The sequence below is a fragment of the Equus przewalskii genome, chromosome 30 (assembly GCF_037783145.1).
Source record: "Equus przewalskii isolate Varuska chromosome 30, EquPr2, whole genome shotgun sequence".
In the NCBI taxonomy this organism is placed as follows: domain Eukaryota; kingdom Metazoa; phylum Chordata; class Mammalia; order Perissodactyla; family Equidae; genus Equus; species Equus przewalskii.
Window position 1 is genome coordinate 17,139,076 of NC_091860.1, and position 25,146 is coordinate 17,164,221.

The window sequence follows — 25,146 nt, forward strand, 5'->3', positions numbered from 1 at the left end:
AGTTTCTCTGATTAGAATATAAGCTCTAGTGGACATATCCTTGAGGATGCCATAGGATTAGAAAGCATTTTTCTCCTGTAAGAATATTTGGGATTCGCTTTGGGAAACAGCAGTCCTACCTTTTTTTCTTTATATGCCCATCCTACATTCCTCCTTAACTACTCCCAGTTGTGGCACTCCCCACCCCTCGCCCTCCTCACGCAACTTGTGCAAGTGATTAGAGGAAAAGGCATGCATAACGGGGGGAGGGGGGTCTAACATCTACAGATGCCTCCATGGAGACATAAATTATAATTATGGAGAAAGCTTTCATTCTGGAAACGATTATCACACGTGATAAGGTTTAGAGAAATACCATGTAAAGAGATGACATGGTCTCTATGAAGTAAAAATTGGGCTCGAAAGAACGGAAAGGATTTAGTGAGAGGAACTGGTGGAATCTGTATTTCAAAAGACTGGGATGAGGGTGGATTGAGGAACTGGAATAAGTTAGGTTTCTAGCCTGGGAGGCTACACAGAAGGTGCCACTTGAAGTATAGGTCTTGAAGAAGGCTAGGATTTTCAGCAGGGTACAGAACATAAGCAAGGATCTTTAAGCAGGGAAGTGGAGACACAAAGGGTGTTTGGGGAATGCTGAGCAGTCTAGTTTGCAAGAGTTCAAGAAGGGAGAAAGCAAAGTTAACAGGGCTACATTGTGTAAACAGTTTGTAATCAGCCTGTGTGGGGATGCAGTTCTACCTCCCTTCTTCTCAGTATTTGGGTAAATTTTTTTTTTTTTTTTTGCTGAGGAGGATTGGCCCTGAGCTAACATCTGTGCCAGTCATCCTCTATTTCGTTTGTGGGTCACCACCACAGCATGGCCACTGACCAGTGGTGTAGGTCCATGCCTGGGATTCAAGTGGGAAGCAGAGCACACTGAACTTCACTACTAGGCTACAGGCCAGCCCCATGAGTTTGGTATTTTTCATGAACTCTTCCACTTACTTCTGTCCTGTCTCTTCCCTACAGAGTAAGATCCTTGGTCATATTTATTTTGATTTATAGCACTAAAGTTAAACAGATTCTAGATGTATTTATTATATTGGTTGTTGACCGTATATAAATCACTGTGACTAACAGCTCCCTTTATATGTACTGATATACATTTATGGTATAATATTATGTAATAAATATTAGAAAACTGCTTCATGCATTATATATATGATGTTAGTGTGTACATGATTTCTATAAGTTGACTTGGTTTAAGAGCACATTTGCTTAAAGCAGGTTTTTAAAATGTCTCCTTTCTAGATATTTCAGTTTGAGCAGATAACTAACGCGAGGCCAAATCAGGCCTCACTTTTTCAAATTCTATCTCAGCCACAGAATCGCAAGTGCAGGGCCCTCAGCTGATCCTTGCCCTCTCTTCCTTCCCCTTTACAGATGAGGAAACCAGCCTCAGCGTGGTCACACAACTAGGCACTGGCAATGCCGGGGCTGGGACTCAGTTCTGCGGTATCTTAACACACACCCCATCTCATCTGAAATAAGTGACCAATAAAAACAAAACGTTTAAAGGCCAATACACATTTACAATTTAAAAATTTCATAGGACACATCGGAATGGATCTGTTTCATAATTCAGATACGGAAGTCTTTTCTCTGTTATATTAGCACACATGCGGAGTTCCTAACAAATCAGTTATTAACTCGTTATTGCAAATGGTACTCCACGATTTTTCGTAAGAAAAGTTAACACGTGACAGTAGCAGGAACAAGAGAAGGACGCTTCACAATGAGAACGCTTCCTCTCCCGCATTGGGAAGCAAGGTCCTCGCACCTGGAGGCCCATGAACAGTTCAACATTACATTAACAGCAGATCCTACGTTGTGGGTATTTTCCAAGCTAAACTATAACTAACACCGCTAACAGTTACTCTGTATTTGCACGCACCGGGCTCTGTGGCACGCTTGCTGCTTTCTGTACTTGACATTCTGGGACCTTCTCTGCGGAAGCAGCTGATCTATTTCCACAACCCGCGCAGGCACACCACCAGCCACGTGGGACGTGCTGAAGCTTAATGGCAGGAAGGTTTGGGCACTTCGGGCTTCCAAGGCACGGAAAAGCGGCATGCCTGAAAAATGAGTGTTTCTGGATTCTAACCTGTATTCATTCATTTTAAAGCAAAGGTAGATTCGCCCCTCTACGAGCTCCGCATTTTTTTTCCTTCTAAGGGCCCTGAATATATCTGAAAAGGAAGCTGGGCCACAGCGTGGCTGCTAGGCACTTGGGAGACCTTACTGTTTCCTGCCTTTTGTCGCCCTGGGACCCCCCGCCAGCCCCGCGCCCCGCGCTGCCCCGTGAAGCCCAGAGCCTAAGCGGTAGGAGAGGGGGGAACCGAAAAGCCGCGGAACCAGAGGCGAGGGAGAGGCGCGGACGGAGGGAAGAGGAGCAGGCGGACCGGCAGGCCTAGCTCTGAGGCGGAGGCGGCGGCGGCGACGGGGGATGGAGCCCCTGCGGGTGCTGGAGCTGTACAGCGGCATCGGCGGCATGCACCAGGCGCTACGAGGTGACAGGGCGCCGACGGCCTCTCTCTTTCCCCGCGCGCCGCCGCTGGGCAGAGCTGCCGCGCCAGGACTGCTGGGGCGCCGAGGCGCTGGAGGCGGAGCCCGGGGGGGTGGGGGTGGGGGCGCTGGTTGTCATGGAAACCGCTGTGGGGCTGCGGCCCCGCCCGCCGCTCGGGCCGGGACTCCCCGCCCCGCCTTCAGCGGTGTCCGAAGCGGGGACTGGGCTCCTCGGAGGACTCTGCTTGTGAGTCCTGTGCCGTGAACTCAACGAGAATGGGGGATAAGGCGGGAGCGGGCCTCGGCCGAGTGCTAGTGCCCAGTTCTAAGTGGGGGGTATTTAGAGGCGTGGGGACTCGGTCCTTGGCCCCCTGGGAGGTCACAGCGCGGGAGGGGAGGTCGCTGGGCCCGGCTGGGCCGCTGAGGGCTGGCGCTTCACAGGCGTCCCTGTAGTTCAAGGTAGAAGTTAGTGGAACCGTCGGGGAAGCATCGAGAAAAAGCCTGGTCCATTCTGATCATTGCAAAGAAGCAGCAAATCTCGATACGTCATGTGCACATACGTTTAGGCGCCAGAAGTGACTTCAAACTTAGTTGCAGTGTGACTTTGGGCGAGTTCCTTCACGTTTTTGAACCCATTTCCTGGTTATAAAATGTGAAACGTAATTCTTTCAGAGGAGTATGAGGATTAAAGAGAAGGCGTGTACAGTGTTTAATAAGGCCTGCTACATTGTAGCCACTCAAAATATTATGAATTATTATTATCCCTATCACTTTTAGGGACCTCTTCCATTTTGAGGTTTTAAATTTCTTTGCTGATAAGTTGGAACTGAAAGCTTTATTTTCTGTGATATTCACCCAGAAATATTTGCTGAGCTCCTATTCCGTGCCAGGCACTGGAGATAGAGAGTGACAATAGACTTTGAAGATGCATGTTTATTCTTAAGTTACTAAGGGAACCATAAAACGAAACTTCCCTGCTTCCTTTTTTAGGACCAAGGGTAACAGAGACCGATACTGTAAGATGCAGACAATTCGTAATGAGTTGAGCATATCAGTTTTCTGAGCGTATGTATTGAGTTTTGATGCTAGACTAGGTTAGTGATTAATAAATTTTTCTTACCAATTATTTGCTTGGCTCTCTATGTTCAGATCTCATATCAAAACTTACTAGCCTGAAAACAAAACTCTACTACTGTTTGCTCTCTTAGTTGATTTTGTAAGGTATAATATCAGTATTTTTTCCCATGTCTTGAAACCCCTTAAAGAACATGATTTTTAAATATTGCTTCGTACTTTATCATAAGCTGTAATCCAGCCACTCCTTAAATGTTGAACATTAGATTGTTCTTCAATTTTTTGCAAGTATAAATGTGCTAAAATTACATCTTTGAGTATAAATCCTGATTTTCTCTTTAAGCATGTTTTTTAAAAGTTGAGTTAATTCATGCAACAATAAAAGACTTACTATTGCTAATTACTAAGTAGAAAATTAGGAAAATTTTTAAGGCTTTTGATAGATAATATAGCACATTGCTTTTTAGATGTTTATGAGTGCCTTCTGCAACTACATTTTCATCAGGATTTATATTATCCCTTATTAACCTTTGCTAATTTGACAGGAGAAATTGTATAATTTTAATTTGCATAATTTTGGTTAATGAAACAGTTACATATTTTCTCTCCTATCAGCCAATGCAACCAGATTTGTACACATTTTTCTATTGCCACTGCTACCGTCTTGAATCTAAGCTATATCAGGTCTTACTTAAATTACAGAGATGGTTTCCACCTCCTCCCCTGCTTCCCCTCTGCCTCCCTACTCCATCCTCTCTCCACACAGCAGGCAGAATGACCATTTGCACAGTAAACTGGACCGTGTAGCTTCCCTGCTTAAATGGCTTCCCTTTGAGGTTAGAATCACAGTCCCACCTTCTTACTAGGCTGTGAGGTTTGCCTTCCGTCTGCCTCTTCAGCCTTATCTGCCGCTCTCCCCTGGGTCTCTCTCCAGGCTCACAGGTCTTCTTGGCTGTGTTCCTCAAAGCCTCCATTTCCTGCTACTTTCTGGCCCTTGCTTTTGCTGTTGTCTCCACCCAGAGCTCTGACCCCAGACTTTTCCACTGCCCTGCATTGCATCGCTCCTGTCTTCGTTCGGGTGCGGCCTCTTCAGAGCAGCCTTCCTGCTGCCTCTCTGCCCTGGTGCTCGCACACCTTTTGGGTTTGAGTCTACATATCAGAGATTTTGACTCCTAATCATCTCTGATGCGAATATTTTCCCTGCATCTTTGTCTTCCAATGTTCATTTGTTTGATGTACCAAAGTTTAAAATTTTTCTGTAATAAAATGCATTGATGTTTTCCATGTGGTTTTTATATAATAATAAAGACTAGTAACAATGGCAGCTAACAGTAACTTTTTTAAGGACCTTTTATGTGTCAGGCCGTGTTTTAAGTATGTGACAAGCTATCTAGTTGTAGAGCCAGTCTTGTAACCTAGGTCTCTCCCCCCAATGTCTTAACTATGCTATGCTCCCATTTTTCTGGTTAGATCCACTACTTGAATCTTTACCTTAAATAATAGTGAGAAGCAGTACAACAGAAATAATGTTGGACTTAAATTTTGACAGATTTCTAGATAAGGTTTATGATTGAATTTTTGTGTGTGTGTGTGAGGAAGATTGGCCCTGAGCGAACATCTGTTGCCAATCCTCCTCGTTTTGCTTGAGGAAGACTGTCCCTGAACTAACACCTGTGCCAGTCTTCCTCCACTTTGTATGTGGGATGCCACCACAGCATGGCTTGACAAGCAGTGCTAGGTCCACACCTTGGATCTGCATCGGCAGATCCTGGGCCACCAAAGTGGAGTGTGCGAACTTAACTGCCACACCACTGGGCCGGCCCAGGATTGAATTTTTTTTAATTATGGTAAAATACACACAAGGTAAAATGTGCCATTTTAACCGTGTTTAAGTGTACAGCTCAGTAGCATTAGGTACATTTGCAATGTTGTGCAACCATAACTACTATCCGTTTCCAGAACTTTTTCCTCATCCCAAACGGAAACTCTGTGCCCACTAAACAATAACTCCCCATCTCCACTTCCCCCAGCCCCTAGTAGCCACTATTCTACTTTGCCTCTACTAATTTGTCTCTTCTAGGTACCTCATATCAATGAAATTATATAGTTTTTGGGTCTGGCTTATTTCACTTAGTATAATGTTTTCAAAGTTCATCCATGTTGCAGCATGTGTCAGTATGTCACTCTTTTTCATGGCTGAATTATATTCTGTTATGTGCACATACCACATTTTGTTTATCCTTTCATCTGTTGATGAACTTGGGTTGTTTCCAGCTATTGGCTATTATTAATAATACTGCTATGAATACTGGTATATACGTTATCTATTTGAGTGCCTGCTTTTAATTCTTTTGACTGTATGCCCAGGAGTGGAATTGCTGGATCGTATGGTAATTTTTTGTTTAAGTTTTTGAGGAACCACCATACTGTTCCACACTGGCTGCACAATTTTGCATCCCCACCAGCAATGTATGAGGGTTCCAGTTCTTTCATCTCTACCTCTTTGACTTGTTATTCCACTTTTCTGATAATAGTTATCCTAATGGGTATGAAATGATTTTTTTTGTGTGTGTGGTTTTGATTTACATCTCCCTAATAACTAAAGAAGCTGAGTATCTCTTCCATGTTTTTATTGGCCATTAGTGTGTCTTCTTTGGAGGAATGTCTGTTTAAGTCCTTTGCCCATTTTGGAATTGGGCTTATTTTTATTATCCTGTTGGAGGAGTTCTTTATATATTCTGGATAGTAATCCCTTATGAGTTATATGATTTACACATATTTTCTCCCACATAGCTGAATTTTAATGGTTATAAAAGATAAATTTAATTTCTTAAGCAGCGTGATAGATCTTCCCTAAACCCAATGGACATTTTAATACCTCAATAAAAGTTTTTCATCCTCAGCAGTGTATGCAATATGCTATTGTATTGTTGCAGTCGCTACATAGATGATTCTGTATCTTCTAAGTTTCATCTAACTTTATTTTATATCTGCATGTCCATGTATTTACATAATCTACATGCTATGGTATTCCTATTTGTTCCTGTACAGCTTCTAGCACAGCACCACACTTGTGACAGGTTGTCTGTAGATGACTGTTGAGTTTGTTATTGATTTGATAATCATTCTACCATTATGTTGATAAAACCATAGTTTACTTAGCCCAAAGTTTTGTATGATACAAAATTCTTGGTTGCAAACCACAGAATCTACTCTCCAGCTAGCAGAAGCAGAAAAAGTAAAGGGCATTTGGAAGCTCACAGAGTCTGCAGGACACCCAGGAAAAACAGGTCAGGGGAACAGGAACACTACTCAAACCACACTCCAGGCGTTGGTGCTGCAAAGTTTCAAACTGACCTGACAGTTTGGACTGGATGTGAGAAGTGCCCTTACCGTTTTCCCCTGAAAGATGGGTGCTTCTACCACTTCTCTCACAAAATAGATAGATTTCTCATTTGCTTCCTCATATCGCTACTTCTGAATTGAAGTTGTACATGGGTGCAGTTGGTTGGTGGACGTTAGATCTCCTTGCCAGACAAAGGAAGCCGGGAGAGTGAGTTCTGGCTTCTGTTTTGGGAAGAAGGTACTCATAATGTGGCAAGATTTTCAAACAGGAACCATAGGCAAAGATTCTAGATGGCCGCAAGCGTAACAAATATCTGTTACATTCTTTAATACATGTTGCCCCTGTCAAGGGGCCACTTATGGCTGCTTCGATATTATTTGTGCCTGCGTAGTCTGTAAAAGTTTTGGCTAATGAGAATCTTACAAGCGAAAATAACTCCTTTCAGAAAACAGTACACGAAGTAGTTTCATGAATATATATTGGTGGAGCCTGCCAGGGCACCTGCAAATATAAATGCTGAGCAAATAAGATTCTGTTTTTCTCATAAAATATAATATCAGGGAAAGAGCAAAGTGTGTTTGAAGGTGGTGAATACAGGAAAACTCTAGCTGATTACTCCTGTATACGTAGTCAACTATTGAGACAGCCTTACAAGCAAAACAGCCTGCCCTACCAGGTAATTTCCAGAGGTCTTTCAAGGTGTTGGTTTTGAGTTTTAACCCCGTAGTACTTAATAATTTTTAGTAAGAATCATTCAGCCTTAATATTTTCTGTTAAAATGTTAGGCATCTCATTTGTCCCTCATTAGTTTTTATTTTCTGGATCTCTTTTGTTTTTATTTCTCAATGGCTTACATGCCAACTTGGGAGTCTACCAAACCGCTTTGTAATTAAGCGTGCTTATAACTGAATGAGGCAAGTATATTATGATGGAATGTACATCTGAATGTCACCTAGGGGTATTTTTGGAACATCAGTTGTGAGGGGCTGGAATTTGAACTGCTTGATTTTTTTTTTCTTTTATATTTGTCTTTGAGATTGTAAAAGTGTCCTCTTTATGCCTATTTTCCCATAGGTATTCTTATGTGACTTGTTGCTAGATTTAAAGTGAAGCAAGGTAAAATTTATCCCATTTGAAAATATGTATCATTTGTTCTCTGTTATCTGTGGAAGTTATCAGATTGTTTTTTCCAAACTTGAAATACAAAGAAGAAATAGGAGGGATGAATTTTGTGTATTCAGTAAAGGAGAACCCTAACTTCCAATCGGCTGATGGAATTACCTGTCCTTTAAGTGATGAAAAATGAATGCTTACTTCACTGCAGGTTATTTATTACTCTATTTCACAGACCAAATTGCTTCTCCCGTGTTAATGAATAGATGACCAATTTAATTTGTGTCGGGCCCTATCTTTTGGGTTTTTTTAGGGAGCTCAATAAATACTACGCCTTTTCCTAATTCTGAACAAATGACAAATAAAACAGAAGAGTAAGGCAAATAGGAAATCAAAATCTGTGTGATTTTTCTTACTAACAAAGGCTGAGTTGGAGGATGTAGCTTAGAGAGAGGGCCAATGGGTCAGCTGATATTCAACCAGAGAATTAGGAAGCGAACCTTGTGGGCACAGCTGGAGAAGCAGGCAGAACACACGTGCCCTGTGGGTAGCTTAGTCCCAAAAGGAGCACTGGTGGAGCTGAGCAAGCATGCCCTGTTTATTCGCCCCGAATAAGCCAACTAGAGAAGTCACTCTTCCTTCCAGGGGAGAAGAAGTAGAGAGAGAGGATCGGGGAGGAGTTTAAAATGGACAGACACCACTCACTTGGAAGAAACAGCGGTAGTGGAAAGATACACACCTCACATTTTACGTTACTTTTGCCAAATGCTTTTAGGAATTCTTCAGGTGGTCTAGTTTTTCTGTTTGGCTTCTATTTTGCAAATTCTATCGTTCTTTTAGTATTTGATACTTAAACTATCTCTGACAACCATTTGGTAGTGTCAAATAATTTGAACTATGATGGTTTGTTTTTAGAGCAGCTGGGTCTTAAATCATTCTGTTATTCGGTGCTGTGAGATAGTGACAGTAGGCGGTGTGTATGTGGGACAATTTCAGGGAGAGGCCATTTCATTTCCTGGGGAAGAGCATAGTTCTATTGTCTGAAGGCCTTGGTACTTCCTAGTATGTGACCTTGGGGAAAAATGAAACTTTCTGTGCCTCAGTTTCCTCTTCTATAAAGTAGGGACAATAATTGTACCTACCTCAAAGGGGAATTGTGAATTAATAAAAATAAAGCATGTAAATGGTGCTTGGATGTGGGAGTGCTCAGTAAATATGGGCAACTATTATCAAAAATCTTAAAGTTATAGAAAGTTATTACATCTTAAAAATGGCCTTTAGAAGAAATTAAATATTTGAAGTTGTCAAAGAGCTTTCAGACTAGATTTGAATTATGCCGGAATAAATTGGTGGAGGAAGGAATTATTTATAGCCACAAAAGATGATACAGAATGGAAATTAAGACGTAAAAGAGAAGGGCAATGAAGAGAGTGGAATATTCTATTTTGCCCTCTAAATTTTCTGGAAAGCTTACTTACCGTCTCCACTAGGGAACAGATTTCTTAATCTGGATCCACTTCATGATCATTTCCCTGGCCTCCTTCCCAGTGTTTTCTGAACTACTCCGTATGTTCCTCTGAGTGATAAAATTAATGCCGTTATTTAGGAATAAGACTGATTAGCCACATAATAGTACTTTCTCACAGGGTATTGTGAATGTTAAATGAAACAGTTGATGTATGAAAAATAATGTAGACACTCAGTAAATCTTAGTTCCCTTTCTTTTTCCCACATAGTTTTGTAACTAGCTTTCCTCTGTTAATTGTGTTGGCTTTCCTCATTGATAAAATCAGGATACTAATACTGCTAAGCTTATAGGCTCGCTAGGAGGATTTAAAGAAACAGTGCATACACGGAGTTAGTAAATAGTATATAAGTAATACTGCTGATGTTACTTGGGAAGTTGAACATTTTCATATGCTTGTTATTTGTAATTATTCTGTGGCTTGTTGATGTTTCCGGTTATATATTCTTTTTCATAATTGGTGTTTGCCGTTCAATTATGTTTTGATATTTTTTCCAAGCAGGATTTTGAAAGATACTTGGGAGTTTTCCAGATAGTCAACAAGGGAAAGGGTACACCGGACAGAAGGAAGATCCTGTATAGATACACAGACGTGAGATAGCATAGTCTCTGTGGATACATACAAGTATTAAGGTATTTTTACAGTGTAAGTGCTACATGAAAGAAGAAGAAGTTTACAAGTTACCAAATCATGAAATGCCATGTGTAACCTGATAAGGTGCTTGGATTTTTATCTCCTAGGTCTGGGTAGCAAATAAAACTTAATGAATCTATTGGAGTCACGTTCTAGAAATTTTACCCTATGACCGCAAAGGAGGAGTATGGATTAGAGGCAAGGTGGCCAGTTAGGAGATTTATGTTGAGAGGTGATGAAGTTAGGCAAAACCAGTAAATGGGGAAGAGAATTTTACTCGGGCTAAAGAGGATCTAAAAGTCAGTAAAACTGGGTAGTTTTTTGGGTGTGAGGTACCTACACTTCTGACTTGGGTGATTTATCGGATGGTATAGTCGCTAGTCAAGGTGGGGGAGAAATAATAGGTTTCATTTTAGACTTACAGAATTTGTGTTGTCCGTGGACCCATGGAAATGTCAAATAGGCAGCTGCTTGTGCATTTTGGACTGGAGGAGAGACAGACGAGATAGAGATTTGTTTCTATGTATATGTTGAATGTATAGAGAAGGGAACCAACAAGATGGAACTGAGGGCAATGATATTTTGTGGCTAGATAGAGAAATAGTATTCACGGAGGGAGACTGAGCGGGAAAAATTAGATAGCAAGAAGGACAACCCCAAGAACACTGGGCTATCAAAATAAGGCGAGGAGAGGATTTCAAGGAGTGATTAGATAACACAAACCAAGTGAAATAGGATTAAAATAAATTATTGCACTAGTGGCCATTTCCTGGCTGGTATCCTATGTAACAGTCTTCTGAGAGGGATTCATCAGTGTGCCTTGATCGTCAAATAAGTTTAGGAAATTCTTCACATGATATTGTCCCTTGAGACATTCTCAGGAGACATTGATGTATCAAGAGTTGAGAAGCCCTGCAAAAAAGATGCTGTTTGGTTTAAAATAGCACTTCCTATATGTATTTGAGCAAGGGACACTTTGTTTTAGTGGGGGAGCAGAGTCCACTTACTGGCATCCTGTAAAAGAATGTTCCTTAGAGCCTGTCTTGGGAGATGCCCGACTGGCAACAAGAGGGCACTGATGGAGCCGTGGGAGGAGATATCGGAAAGCAGTGGGTGGGTGAGTGAGAAGAAGTGTCGGGGCCACACAGATTGACTGATATGCATTAGGCCTGATCATGTTGACAACTTTGACCAGCTCTAAAGTAAACTTCTCGGTAATTTTTCTGTAAGGCAGGATTTCTTAATGTTCCCATAATCTCTGTTTTTTCTAAAGATGGACAAAACTTAACTCCTGGTTCTCCTTACGCCTCCCAGACTTGCTGCTCTTGCAGGCTTCCTCATCCCAGTAATGGGCGTCTCCGTTCTTCCAGGGGCCCAGACCCAAGTCTTGGAGTCATCCTTGTTCTTCCCTTTCACTCACATGAGCAAATTCCGTAGGCTCTACCTTCAAACTATATGTATAATTCTTTCATTTCTCTCCATCCTCACCGTTACCACTTTGTCCACAATCTCTCTCCCATTTTATCAAACTTAATTTATGTGCCATTCCATTTTTGCTTGGCCCCACCTGTCTCCTGGGCCCTGAGCTGCTTGTTCAGCATAGCCCCCAATTCTGCTGCTGTTGCCTCATCCCGCAACACTGCCAGTGGGTGGGGCCTTGGCAGTGCCTGCCTTCAGTGTCTGGACTCAGATGAAGCATCAGGCTGTGAACGTGGGATCCAGCTGCTCCAGCAGCTGTCTGGAGGGGTTGGATAACAAAGCCCTAAATGGAGAGGAGGGAGAGAGTGATGCCTGTGAAATAATACAAAACATGTATTTTGGTCTCTGCCCCCAGTTCCTAGCTCAGAGCTCCTGAAGCCCTTGTAATTTCAAGGGTGATAGAAGTATCTTTTGTTCTAATGAGGCAACTCTTGGTCGGCTCCTGGATAGCTTGAGGATGGGGCTGGTCACCAGAAAGACCAAGGCATGCTTAACTGGAGATTAAGTTAATGATTGATCATGCCTACGTGATGAAGCGTCCATAAAAATCCTAAAAGTATGGGGTCTGTAGAGCTTCTGGGTTGGTGAACACATCCACATGCCAGGAGGATGGAGCGCCCCAACTCCATGGGACAGAAGCTCCTGCACTGGGGACCCTTCCAGAACTTGTCCTATGTTTCTCCTCATCTGGCTGTTTATCCTCTGTATCCTTTATAATATCCTTTATTACATAATAAACTGGTAGATGTAAGTAAGTGTTTCCCTGAGGTCTGTGAGATGTTCTAGCAAATGATCAAATCCAAGGAGGGAATCATGGGAATCTCTGATTTGTTACCAAGTTGTCAGAAGTTGGGGGTAACCTGGGGATTTATGACTTGGGCTTGGCGTCTGAAGTGGGGGAAGTCTTGTGAGAATGACCCCTTAATCTGTGGGGTCTGTGCTAACTCCAGTTAGTGTCAGAATGAATTGAATTGTGGACATCGAGCTGATATCTCAGAGAATTGCTTAAGGTGGGGAAAAAATTCACACATCTGGTGTCAGGAGTTTTGTGAGTGTGGTAGTAGTGTGAGTAAAGGAGAAACGCAGGAGTATTTTTCCTATACATGCCTCATGGGTGACTTCTGACCACTAAGAGAAAGGATGAGGAAGGAGTCAGCAGACACATTCCTCTCCTTTCCTCCGCCTCCCAGTGTTCTTTGCTCAGGTACATATGGACCGTGGATGGTGTTTTGAAGGGTGTTAATAGGTATTATGCAGGACGCAAAACAAATGTGTGTGTGTGTGTGTGTGTTGGAGAGTGGTCAGATCGGTAGAATCATGGAGGGTTTTTGTATGTATAATTATATGTGAAATTTTAATGGAAAATAGAGATTTTTCTGTACCACATGAGAAAACATTTGAAATTTTCTCAAAATAATCTAGTCTATTAAGAATAAATTGGTTTTAACCCAATGCAGAATTTTAATTGTGTGTTGATAATGAGCTATGGTGAAAATAATGAAGTTCAAGTGTTTTATTTTTGGCCATATGCTAGTTATTTGTTGATCTCTGAAAAACTACGCCAGTATAGTTTAATTCTTATTGTTTTTGATTCTTTTGACTATTGTTGACTTGGTGGGATGAAATAATGACTTGAGTTACAGCTGTTTACTGGTGTGTGTGTGTGTGTGGTCACAGTCCACTGAGCCTATTTTGAGACTGTATCCAAACCGTTCTTGTCTGTCCTTGATGCTTACTTTCCTTTTGTGATTCGTCAGGGTCATAACCAAGAGAAGTACTGAATTCTTTTGTTCTAATATAAAAACAGTTTTTTGTCTGCTTTTTACTGATTATAAAAGTAGTACACTCATTATTAAAAAGAAGACCAAATTATCCAAAAATGCTTAACAGAAGAAGTAAGAATTACCGTCAAATTCTGCCTCTACCACCAAAAAATAGCACCTGTTGACATTTGCTGAGTTTTTTTTTTCTTAATGTGCATATACACACATACACATACACTTTACAAAACTTGGGTCATTACTCAACAGGATATTTAGTAACTTGCTTTTTGTACTTAAAATATGTATATCAGTTAATGTCAGTATATATGGGTATCATTTTTAATGTATCTATTCTCATACATGTATGTTGTCTTAAACATCTTTACTTGTCCAAATATTTCCTTAGCATATATTGCTGGAAGTGGAGTAGCTGGGTCTAACAGTCTGAATCAATGTATACTACAGCCAACATGAGGAAGGACACATTTCCTCAAATACTTGCTGGCGCTAGACAGCGTTTATCTTATAAAATCTTTGCTAATCTGATAGGTAAAACTGACGAATGTGGATTTCTGTCACTATTGGTGAGGTTCAGCATCCTTTTTTGTTAATTGGTCATCGGAAAGTCTTTGTTTTTGAATTGTCCGTAATTGAAATTTCTATTTTAACTGTTTTTACTTTCAGAACTTGGGTTTTATAATTGGTGAGATCGTACAACTGAGAATGTTATGCTCTCTTTAAAGACAGCGGAGATACAGTTTACAAATGGTTCTCTACATATTTGTTGTATTTAGAATACATATGTAGGATTAGGTTGTTGGGTGGCCCCATAATGAAGTTCTTGTTCCCGAAATTGGGACTCCTGCCATTGTTGCCTCACTTTAGGACACTTGGGGAGTATTTGACCAAGAGAAGAGCTTTTGTTTTGTAGATATATAGTTAATTAATCACTCATTCACAAGGCTTTTGGCATTCCTGTTGCTCTGCTTGCCAAGTCGGAATTTGAAATGCATTTCCTCATAGTGACAAGTGATGTTTAAGTGTATTTTCTCTTGAATACCTATTAGAACTGCTATTTTCAAGTTATAGAAAACTCAAACTGGTTTGTATAAAAGTTGTACATACAGACTCGTATAATGACCAAGCCCAGAGGAACGTTTGGTTTGGGGTAGAGCTTGAAGAAGGGGCTCAAATCATGTCACTAGGAACCAGTTTCTTTCTCTTTGTCTCTCAACTTTGTTCCTTCTGGATTGGGTGCATTTTTATATACCCTCTTTTCTTATTGCATCAACATGGCTATAGTAGCCTCTGAACTTACATCCTTCCATGCTTGAAGTCAGCAGGAAAGATCAGGCATCTCTTCCTAGTTGCCCAAGAAAGAGCCAGGGGTCCCCTCTTATTGTGCTTTGTTGGCTTATTTTGAGTTGCATGCCCATCCTGAAACCACTTTGGCAGGTCTTGTTGACTCAGGCACTGACACATGCTCATCTGTGACCCCCCCCCAGCCCGAGGCAACACACCTGCCACCCTGCGGCGCTCACTGAGACAGCAGACCTATCTGCCATCAAGCGCTGTGCTGACAGAGCAGCCTCGTGACTATTGTAAAAGGGACTTTTCAATCACATGTGAAACACCCTGTTTGGGGGTATATAACCACTATGTGCACCCCACTTCTTCGGTGCCCTTTCTTCCTTCGGGAAGAAAGGCCCCGGGCCATGGTTCCTCATAAAGCTTTGTTTAATTTTCTCTTGCTGTTCTGTCTCATGTGAATTTAATTCGTTCTCCGGCCAGACGAACCCACACTTGGGGAGAGGAAATGTCCTCATCCCCTACACCATGCATCTGTTCAGTCAAGAGCTGTTTGTTGAGAACCTGTTGGATGCCAGTTACAGCAGTATCTAGGTGCTGCAAGTACCCAGATACACAAGACATGGCAGGGCTCTGTCAGATTGTTTGGTCTAGTGAGAGAAGCAGTGTCCTGGCATAAATGTGATGATAGTGTTAACCACAGAGTGTGATAAGGGCAGGAAGAATGGCCCATTTCAAACCACCAGTGGGCTCCCTGAAGGCCTCCTGGAGGAGTCGTGCCTGAGCTGAGTGAGGCCAGAAAGATCTATAGGAATGATCTAGGACAAGAGAGATGGTGTCAGAGGCTGGGCAGGGTAGGGTAGGTCTTTTAACTATGTGCAGAGGCACTAGGATTGAGTAATTATGGCCCATTTGGGGCATGATCAGTAGTTTGGTATTACCCGAGGGAACAGTGTGTGTGTATGAGTGTGGCAGGTGTGAACTGGAAGAAAATGTGGTTGGTCAAGGGGCAATGCCAGGAGAGGAGGCTGGACAGGTACACAGGGTCCAGGTCATGCTAAGAAGTGTGGGTTTTATCAGGAAGACAGTGGTGAACTACTTTTAAGCAGTAGAATTATTTGATTAGGACCCAGAAAGAACCCGGGGAACCCCGTAAGTGCAAATTTGCTGATGTAAATTCAGAAAAAAAAGAGCATTTGATACCATTATGTTTTTTTCTTAATTGATATTGTTATATATATTGATATGTGTAGTTTGTAAATAACATATCCATTGAACACTGACCATCTCCCTTTATAAGTTTCTAAACTACAGAGTTTCTATAAGAAACATAAATAAATGAACGTTTATTTTTCCTTTAAACAAAATTTAATTTTAAAACAAACAATCTCATATCACTTTGCAAGTGATTTTGTCTTCAATGTTCTCAAAACTTAGTGGAAGGATGCGGGGCTGGCCCTGAGGCCGAGTGGTTAAACTTCCTCACATTCCAGTTTGTCGTCCAGGTTCACAGGTTTGGATCCTGGGCGTGGACCCACTCCACTCATCAGCCATGCTGTGGAGGCATCCCACATACAAAGTAGAGAAAGACTGGCAGAGTTGTGAGCTCGGGGCTAATCTTCCTCAAGCAAAGAAAGAGGATTGGCAATGAATGTTAATTTAGAGCGAATCTTCCTCACCAAAAAAACAAACAAAAAAAACCTTAATGGAAGGAGGCATTTCTTAATTTTAGGACAGTAAATTATTTTAAAACACCAAAAACCTCTTGTAAAAAGGGCTTATGAATTAGTAATCATTCAGAGATCTGTTGAATGAAAGTCTGAGAACATAAAGAAATTAAGGTTTATATTCTCACTTTAGTAATCATGGTCAATAGTTACGGTTTGACCTTTGTTTTATGTCAGGAACCACTGAGGTTTGCTGCTTGTTTTTATCCTTTGATTGTTAGGTGACAAAGAAGCCATCAATCCAAAGGGAAAACAGAGCTTCCTTAGGGATAGCTGTTGTGTCTCTTTCTAATAATCATATTATGATAAAAATCATCTGAGGAAGTCTTGCCATGCAAAATTATTTAGCAAGAGATTACTGAAGTTCGAAAATCTGTGAGGTTGAATATCATTGTGCTGGAGTTTCAGCAGTTTTGCTTTTGAGATTTTGAGTATAACATGGTATTGTTCGTAATATTGCTATTGCTATTAATATTCTTCATGTGTCATCTTTGAATCGTTTATTTAATAAAAGGTTTTGGTAAGTTTCCTAAGTTCTTTCTGTTTTCTTAAATCAAGAGTCCAAAGTTTTTCTCCTAGGAGAATACAGATGTGACTTTAAAAATATAGTGAAAATAGTAGTTGCTTGGCAGAAATTCACTCTACAAGGAAAATTTGAGGGGAAAATCACCTTTTTTATTAAGGGAGGGATTCCTGTACTTCAGGGAAAAACAGTATTCTTCTACTTTTAAGACTCCCCTGACCTCCATAAATATAAACTTCATATCTCCACCCCTGTAGGGTCTAGTAAGTTGCTTTGCACATGATAGTCAATAAATGTTTATTGAATTAAATTGATATAGTCTAAATAGGAAGTGAACCTGAAATTCTCTTCTCATCACACACATACACACACACACACCATCTAAACAACTGAGGTATCTGTTAGGATTAGGTTTGTGCGTCCGTTAGGATTAGTTTTGACTGGCAATAATAGAAACATCCAAAATAATAGTGGCTAAAAGAAGGTAGAAATATATCTCTTTCTCACATATAGTAAGTCTAGATGTGGTCATCTGGGGCTGCTATGGTGGCTCCGTGAAACCCTTTAGGACCTCAACTCCTGCCAGTTTTCGCTCTGCCAGCTCTGTAGAGTGGCCCTCCTCGTCATGGTCCAGTGTGACGACTAGAGCTGCAGCCATTACCTTTATTTTCCAAACCAACAGTGGAAAGGTCAGAAGGCACAAACAGCTATCACCGCCTTCCTTTTTCAGAGACTTCCTGAGAGTGTGGTAGACTTCTTCTATCTCATTGGTCAGAACTTAGCCCCATGGCCTCATCTGGCTGCAGAAGGGTGGGATACAGTCCTTTACTTGGTGCATTGCCGCAGTGAATAAATTTGATGTTGGGTTATTGAAGAGGAGGGGAAATAAATTTTGGGATAGGCAAATAATTTCTGCAGAGGTAGTAAGGCTAGAAATCACATTTTTTAATTATTACAGGAATGAAGTGAAATTTCCTTCAGAGAGACTGGGCGTTAATGAGAAATTTAGAAGTTCTTTGAGTTCTATAATACTAAGAAGATGATGTTTGCTATCTACTTCCCATACTGATTTTTAAATACTTATTTGTTTAGTGTTGAGTTTGGCTAATAGGTGAGTATTGCTCAGGTAGTTTGAAATGAAAAGAGGGACAAGGGAATTGAAGATTGCTATCAAAAAAGAAGGGGCAGTATTTAACCTAAGGTCTAGCTTTGTCTGTGAAGTGGGGTTAGTTTCTCTCCTGATCGATAATTAGAAGGAAACAAGCATTTATGCATTATTCTTGCAGTTTGATACCCACAAATCAATTTATCTCTGCATCATCACTGAATATGGAAACAGAAAGTTTATTTTGTTTGTCATAATGTAATTATGGACTTACTATTTTTGTAGTACCTAGAGAAGGCAAATCGATAGACAAACTTAACCACAGGAGAGCATTTCTCTTGCGTCAGTTCTCTAGTTTCTGAGCAGTGAATCAGGAAGCAAAGACCAAGACTTGTGTTAAATAATGGTAGGTAGTGAAAGATGGTCTGAAGACCTACCTCCTTTCCCACATACTCACAGAGGTTTAGGGATAGAAAGTGTCTTTAGAAGTTTGTTTAGTTGAACTGTCTTCCTCCATATTGGACAAGCAATAAATATTGTGGAAATAGAAGATTCTGCCCTGGTTTGAAAAATATTTCGCCCTAAACCTGTTTCCCTCTTTCATGCCAGGGTTTGATAATAAGGTCAAGAAAGTTTTTCCTTTTAGCGATGTTAATCTCTTGTTTTTTTATAGTAGAAATTGAAACCATGCAGGTATTATCATTTGTGAAGATCCCTTCTTATGTCACTCTAAAATCTTTCAAAAGTATTTATCCTGAAATTTGTCTCTCAGATGAACAGTTACAATTCTTAAACTTTTCACACTGGTACAATTTCCTAACATTAATAATAAGAACAACAATTAAAATAATAATCTATTTATACTGTACTATTCCAGATAGATGTCAGGCAGTGAATAGGAATCTTAATCATTATTGAGCATCTACTGTATACTGAGTGTTCCATGTACTTTATTTCATTTACTTTTTTACAGCAGCCCTTTATGGGAACTGCTATTATGTCCATTTCATTTATTAGAAAACTGAGGCTTAGAGAGATAAGTAGATTTTCCAAGGCTACATAACTAATAAGTGTCAAATCTAGAATTTGAACACAAATTTCTCTAACTCCGTAGGCTATGCTTTCCCCTCTTATGCATGGTCCCCTTCCTCCAGGAATTTTGCTGATGGTGATCCCAATGATTATAGAAGTGGGCTGCCCAACATGGTAGCTACTGTCCATATGTAGTATTTAAATTTAAATTAAATTTAAATTAAATTAAATTAATTAAATTAAAATTCAGTTCCTCAGTTGCACTGCCCTCATTTTAAGTGCTCAGTAACCACATGTGCCTATTGACTACTGCCATATTGGACAGCACAGAGATAGAACATTTCCATCATCATAGAAAGTTCTATTAGAGTACGCTGCTGTAGAGTTTCAGGTTAACTCTCATTTCAATGACCTACATTTAGAAATAACCTTTCTTAATAGAGACCAGCCTATCTCCCTGGAATTGAGGCTCCCTTCCTCTCCGGGGCTAAGGGTTAATGTGCTGCCTCATCATACCAATACCATTTTAAGTGGACTTTCCTGGAGACTTACTGGAAAGAGTTTTTACACGTTTCCTTGTAAATTCCCTCAGTGTGCTTTTTTTTGCTAACATTAATTTGGCGTCTTTCTCTCCTGTCGCGTTTCCCCAGCTCTGGTCTATACTCAGATCTCAAACGCTTCCTATCCACTTTCTGGTTTATAGGCTCTCATATTTATTCACATCAGAGTAACGAAGATCTAAAGTATGTCTTGACCCAAAGTAAAATTTTTGGTTGACTGTTAGCTAAACTTCTAAGGAGATTTTCTAAGGAAATTGAATGGACTTAAAAAAATGTTTTTAACTTATTTTTTATGTTTAGTCCACAGGAAGAATTTATTTACAATTTTTGAAATGCCGGAATTTTAAAAATGAAACAAGAAATATACTTTGCTAGTAGTCATAAAACATTTGGCAATGATTTTAAATTCAAAATCCTTACAGGTCTGTTTTATTCCTAATTAAGTTCTCACTTTGAATGGAAGGAAATAGACAGTGGATGTATTCAACTGATCTTTCATTTCACAACTAGATGTCAGTGTTAACATACCTGATTAGATGTCTCAGGTGTGATTATAATGAGGTAATTCAAATAATTACTCACCTATATGAGATACAGACCAGAAAACAAATGATCAAGAAGGAAAAAAAGAAAAAATAGGCTGCTTTTCTTATTTCAAAGTGGGCTGGTTAATTCCGTATTTACAATTTTTAAATATTGATTTTTCCCCACCTTAATAACTATGCAACTATGCAACAATTAAACTTTTTGATTTATTTGGTTCTAAGAGGCAGAGAGAGTGTGAACTTGTACCTTTTCACTACTGCCAACCAGAGATTCTTCCTTACAACTTGTCGAGAGAGAGTGACCAGAAAAAGAAGGAAAATTATTGCTATTCAACTGTGGGGTGTGTAGGTGTGTGTGTTTCTTACTTACTTTAATAAGAAACGTATTTGACAGCATGAATTATGCATGTATTGTCAGTGACATTTCTAATGTCTCACCAAAAGTCTCTCTTGATATAACTAAATGTGTGTTTTTTAGTTCGGTCTTCATAAAAATGGGAGCATGATACCCCTTAGCCTTCCCTTGTAGATCCAATCTGACAGCTGTTGAACATCATTTACATAGCGTTTCTCTCACTAGTGTCTCACCTTTTATACCCATGCTTCATGTAAATATGCACTCCAGAATAATAAGCAAAATGTCGTGAATACACTCCAGGTAAAGCAATAGACCAAAGGACTGAAGACGCGTCCGCTCCCTCCACCTCCACCTCCACTGCCACCAAAAGATCCTAATGGGTCCCTTTTCCCCAATTCTCCCTCCCCTTTGAGAATTACCTCTCCTGGATCACTTAAGTGATGGAGGTCACTTAGGCAAAATTCTGTTGAATCATATTCACTTTGATATTTTAGTTAAACATTTTCAAAATCTGCGTATGCAGCTTAACGAAGATTTTTGGAGGCTACAGATTTAAACTGAACAGTAGGGAATATCAAGACAACCTGTCTTTGGAGCTCAATTTAAGATTTTGATGGAATTGACAGGACTTCTTTTTAAAATTTTTATTTATGAGTTTAGCTTTTTCTTTGGGAACATATCCATACCCCAAAACAATTGTGTTTTGAAAAGGCAAGTTGAATTAGTATCAGTGATATCTTAGTACCTCCATTTCTCATCATAGAAATAACATTGTAGGTCATGCAGTAGATCCTGAATAACAATCTAAAATATGTGCAAGCAGTGCATTTGTTTATTGACTTTAAAAATCTATTGCTTGCTAAGAAAGAATTTTTGGTTCATCACTTCTTGGATTGCCACATAAAACACTCATTTAGCAGTTGCTCTTTGCCAGTTTGTATATCTTCAGGCACAAAATACAAGAACATAAAATTAATTATTGATTATGGTACAGATTCAGCACATCACTGCGGATTTTCAATCAGCCTGACAAAGGAGAAAAGTCATATCAGTCAACTCCGGGCAACCCCGGTTTGCTGTGTATATAGTAGAAATGCAAGCAACTTGCATCATGCTCTTAAACAACAGATCTTACTTAGCAAAACAACAAAATAGTTCAATGACGCTCATGTAATCCTGAGCTCTCTTACAATGGTTAGTAGTTGATTAGTTCTTGACCTGGATTATAACAGGTTTGTGATTGTGCAAAAACGATCCTTATATTCTAATTTGTTGTTGTTGTTGTTTAAAAGCCTTCTAGATTTATGTTTCAAGATTTCTGATGCCATTGACAAAGACATTTATTTTATACTAAGGCAAATAACTAGTTATTGAATTTAAACTGAATTGGAGGCAGCTGCCTATATTACTAACTGGACCTCAAAGTTTCTAGTGACCTGTGTAGAAGGCAGCAGGGTACATGGGCGATAACTGGTCTTAGCTGAGTGTCTTGAACCCAGTAGGCACTTAGCATATGTTTCCTTAGAGACATCTGTGCCCTTGTTTTCTCTCTGGCGTCATCTCTCCTAGGTCTCTGTATGGTTGTGAGTGTTTTCTGAGTGTGTGCGAGCCTTCCTCCTTGCCCCATCTTCTGTGATCTGCTAAGGTACCTGCTGCACGAACCCTAGCTTCTCACATCCTAATTGTTTTTTTCCCTTCTCTTTTTGATATTTGGGCTAAGCTAAGCTAACTATTAACAGTGAATGGTTATTAAAGGAATATTGATTTGGAGCTACTATGTAATTTGTAATATTTTCTCTGATGATTTTCTTAAGAAGTCTCAAATACTTTTATTTTTAAAGCTCTTCACGTTTTCTCCTGTTTTGGGACAGGGCATATACATGTATGTGTTTGAGGGAAGAAGTACAAGGAAGGTGGTAATTGGAAAATGTAACAGCAGCTACGCTGCCATACTTCAAACTTTGACTGCCATTTAAAGACTGTGGCAAAATTCTCTGAATCTGAAAGCATTTTGAAAAGGCTTTTCTTTAGCAGCAAGACGGAAGGGCAGTGAAGACACGCCCTTGTAATTATTTCCCTCACTCTTCTCATGTTCTCTCCTGGTCTGTCAAAATTTTTAAGGTTTGGTCTGTGAACTTTTTACATTTGGATACCAATTAATTACTTGCCTCATTTAAAAACTTTCCTAAAGTTTAAATGTGTGAATTTTGTGGTATGTGAATTATATGTCACTAAAGCTGCTATTAAAAAAAAAAAAAACTTACCAAAAAGCATTTTCAGTGGTATTGGGAAGCAGCTTTGTAATAACATTAGAAGATGAGGAACAAAGGGTAGTTATTTGTTTATAAAGAGTTCCAAGTGATATGGCTTTTTAGAATATATGTCACTTTCCTATTTTTGATTTGTTTTAACTTAGGAAAACTTTCCATTTAACTCATAAGCATATATCTTAATGGAAAGAGGAAAGCAAATTTAAGAGATAATGACTAAAACATTTAAATCTTATTTTTAGCCTTGGAATGCTGTTAGAGAGATGAACCAGAAGTACATAAATCTTCCACTTCACACCTAGCCCCTCCTGGCCTGGTCATCCATTGACAGTCTGAGATCTGGCTAGATAATTGAGAGAGTGAGGACGTGTACCAGGAAATTCTGTTGTTTTTCATTCTCTCTACAATGACCAAACTGCTGTTAAGGCCTTTTCTTTTTAAGATATTCCATTTATCGTTACAGAAAGCTGCATACCTGCACAAGTGGTGGCTGCCATTGATGTAAACACTGTCGCTAATGAAGTCTACAAGTATAATTTTCCTCACACGCAGTTACTGGCCAAGACAATTGAAGTGAGTAACGATTACTATTGTTTAATAAGTGTATAGAAAAGAAAATGTGATTGAGAAACACTGTAAGATACTGGTTTTCAGTATCTTAATTGGAAGATAAATCATATATAAATGAAAAAGTTTAGGAAAAGGGAATTAACATTTTATATTCTATCTGAAGATAGCGTGCTTTTTTGTTTTAATTTTCAGCTTAGAGGGAGATCATTGTTTTGGTGTCTGAGAGAAAGGATTGAAATGTAAGAATATGCTTGATTTCTAAATGCTTGGTTCTGTAGTGATATTAAACTTTAATTCTTTACTTTTAAGCGATACTCATGTACAATAGGTATAGCAGGAATGAAAAGAAGAGAGGCAGTCATTGGCTATTACTTATTGACTGCTTCTTCTTTTAGCAAGCCTGTCAAAGTTAAAGGTAATATTTCATCTGTAATTAACTCAAGTAGAAGTATTTAACATTGATGTACATTGACTTATTTTAAGAATAATATGAAATTGTGTTTTTTTCTCCCAATTTCTTGTCATGAAAAATTCTACACATGCATTTCTCATGAAGCCATAATTTGTATACAATAAGCTGCACCCATTTTAAGTGTACAGTTTGAGTTTTGAACAATGTATATAACTGTGTAACCACCACCACATTAAAAAATTAGAACATCCATCCCCTTAAAATGTTCCTTAGTGCCCCATTTTAGTCAGTCTCTGACCCCAGCCCCAGGCAACTCCTGATCTGCCTTTTGTCATGATAGGTTACATTTTCCATTTTTAGTATATCATGAATAAAATCAGGGGTGTAATTTTTTTAGTGTAACTTCTTTTGTTTACTGTGATGTTTTTTGAGTTTCCCCATGTTGTTACATATATCAGTAGTCTGCTCTTTTTTATTATTGCTAAGTAATATTCCGTACATTGAAATATTATCTACTACAATATGTATATCCATTCATGTGATGTTAGACATTTAGGTTGTTTCCAGTTTTTGACTATTACAAAAAGGTTGCTATGAACGTTCATGTACAAAGTTTGCATGGAACTTTGTTTCTATTTCTTGTGGATAAATACCTATGAGTGGAATTGCTGGGTCATGTGGTAAGTTTCTTTATGAAAAAAATGCCAGTTGTTTTCCATAGTGTATGCACCATTTGCATTCCCATATTCAGTGTTTAAGTGTTTCAGTTGCTTCACATCCTTGTCAACACTTGCTATTGTCAGTCTTTTAAATTTTAGCCACTCTAGTGAGCATATAATGGTATAGTGATTTTTTGTGTGTGGTATTATAATTTTAATATGCATTTCTTTGATGACCAGTAATGTTGAATATCTTTTCATGTGCTTATTGACCATTTCTGTGTCTTCTTCTGTGATGAAATTTCTTGCCCAGTTTTTATTATTTGGGATGTTTGTATTATCATTTAGTTGTAAGCATTGTTAATGTTTTCTGGGTTCAGGTTGTTTGTCAGAAATATGTATAACAAATATTTTCTCTAATTCTGTAGCTTGCCTTTTCATTTCCTTAATTGTGTTTATCAAAGTGCAGAAGTTATTTATCTCTTTTTTTCTTTTTTGGGACACATTTCTTGTGTCCTAAGAAATCTTTGTTTACCCCATTTTCTCCTAAACGTTTTATAATTTTGGCTTTTACATTTAGGTTTTTGACCCATTTAAAG

At 39.4% G+C, this 25,146-nt stretch overlaps 1 protein-coding gene and 1 long non-coding RNA gene across 36 annotated transcripts in view; one reads left to right on the top strand and one right to left on the bottom strand.

Annotated features, from left to right (window-relative positions):
* Positions 1 to 25,146, top strand: part of TRDMT1 (tRNA aspartic acid methyltransferase 1) — a 76,427-nt gene that overhangs the window by 20,820 nt on the left and 30,461 nt on the right. For 9 of the 35 annotated variants that reach the window (XR_011534897.1, XR_011534900.1, XR_011534906.1 and 6 more), the window contains exons 2-3: positions 20,501 to 20,627; positions 23,370 to 23,479. Coding sequence is in view for 5 of the 35 variants with exons in the window: in XM_070600807.1 (XP_070456908.1) it covers positions 20,501 to 20,627; positions 23,370 to 23,479 (237 nt within the window). In the remaining 30 variants the exon portion in view is untranslated. Of the gene's footprint in view, positions 1 to 1,776; positions 2,550 to 2,655; positions 2,792 to 3,539; positions 3,610 to 20,500; positions 20,628 to 23,369; positions 23,480 to 25,146 lie in introns of those variants that run through there. The other 26 variants (XR_011534899.1, XR_011534903.1, XR_011534902.1 and 23 more) reach the window with 16 other exon arrangements.
* LOC139080417 (uncharacterized) lies at positions 2,068 to 4,607 on the bottom strand. The gene is made up of 2 exons (XR_011534921.1): positions 4,474 to 4,607; positions 2,068 to 3,183 (listed from the first exon to the last, which is right to left on the bottom strand). It is a non-coding gene; the product is annotated as an uncharacterized lncRNA (long non-coding RNA).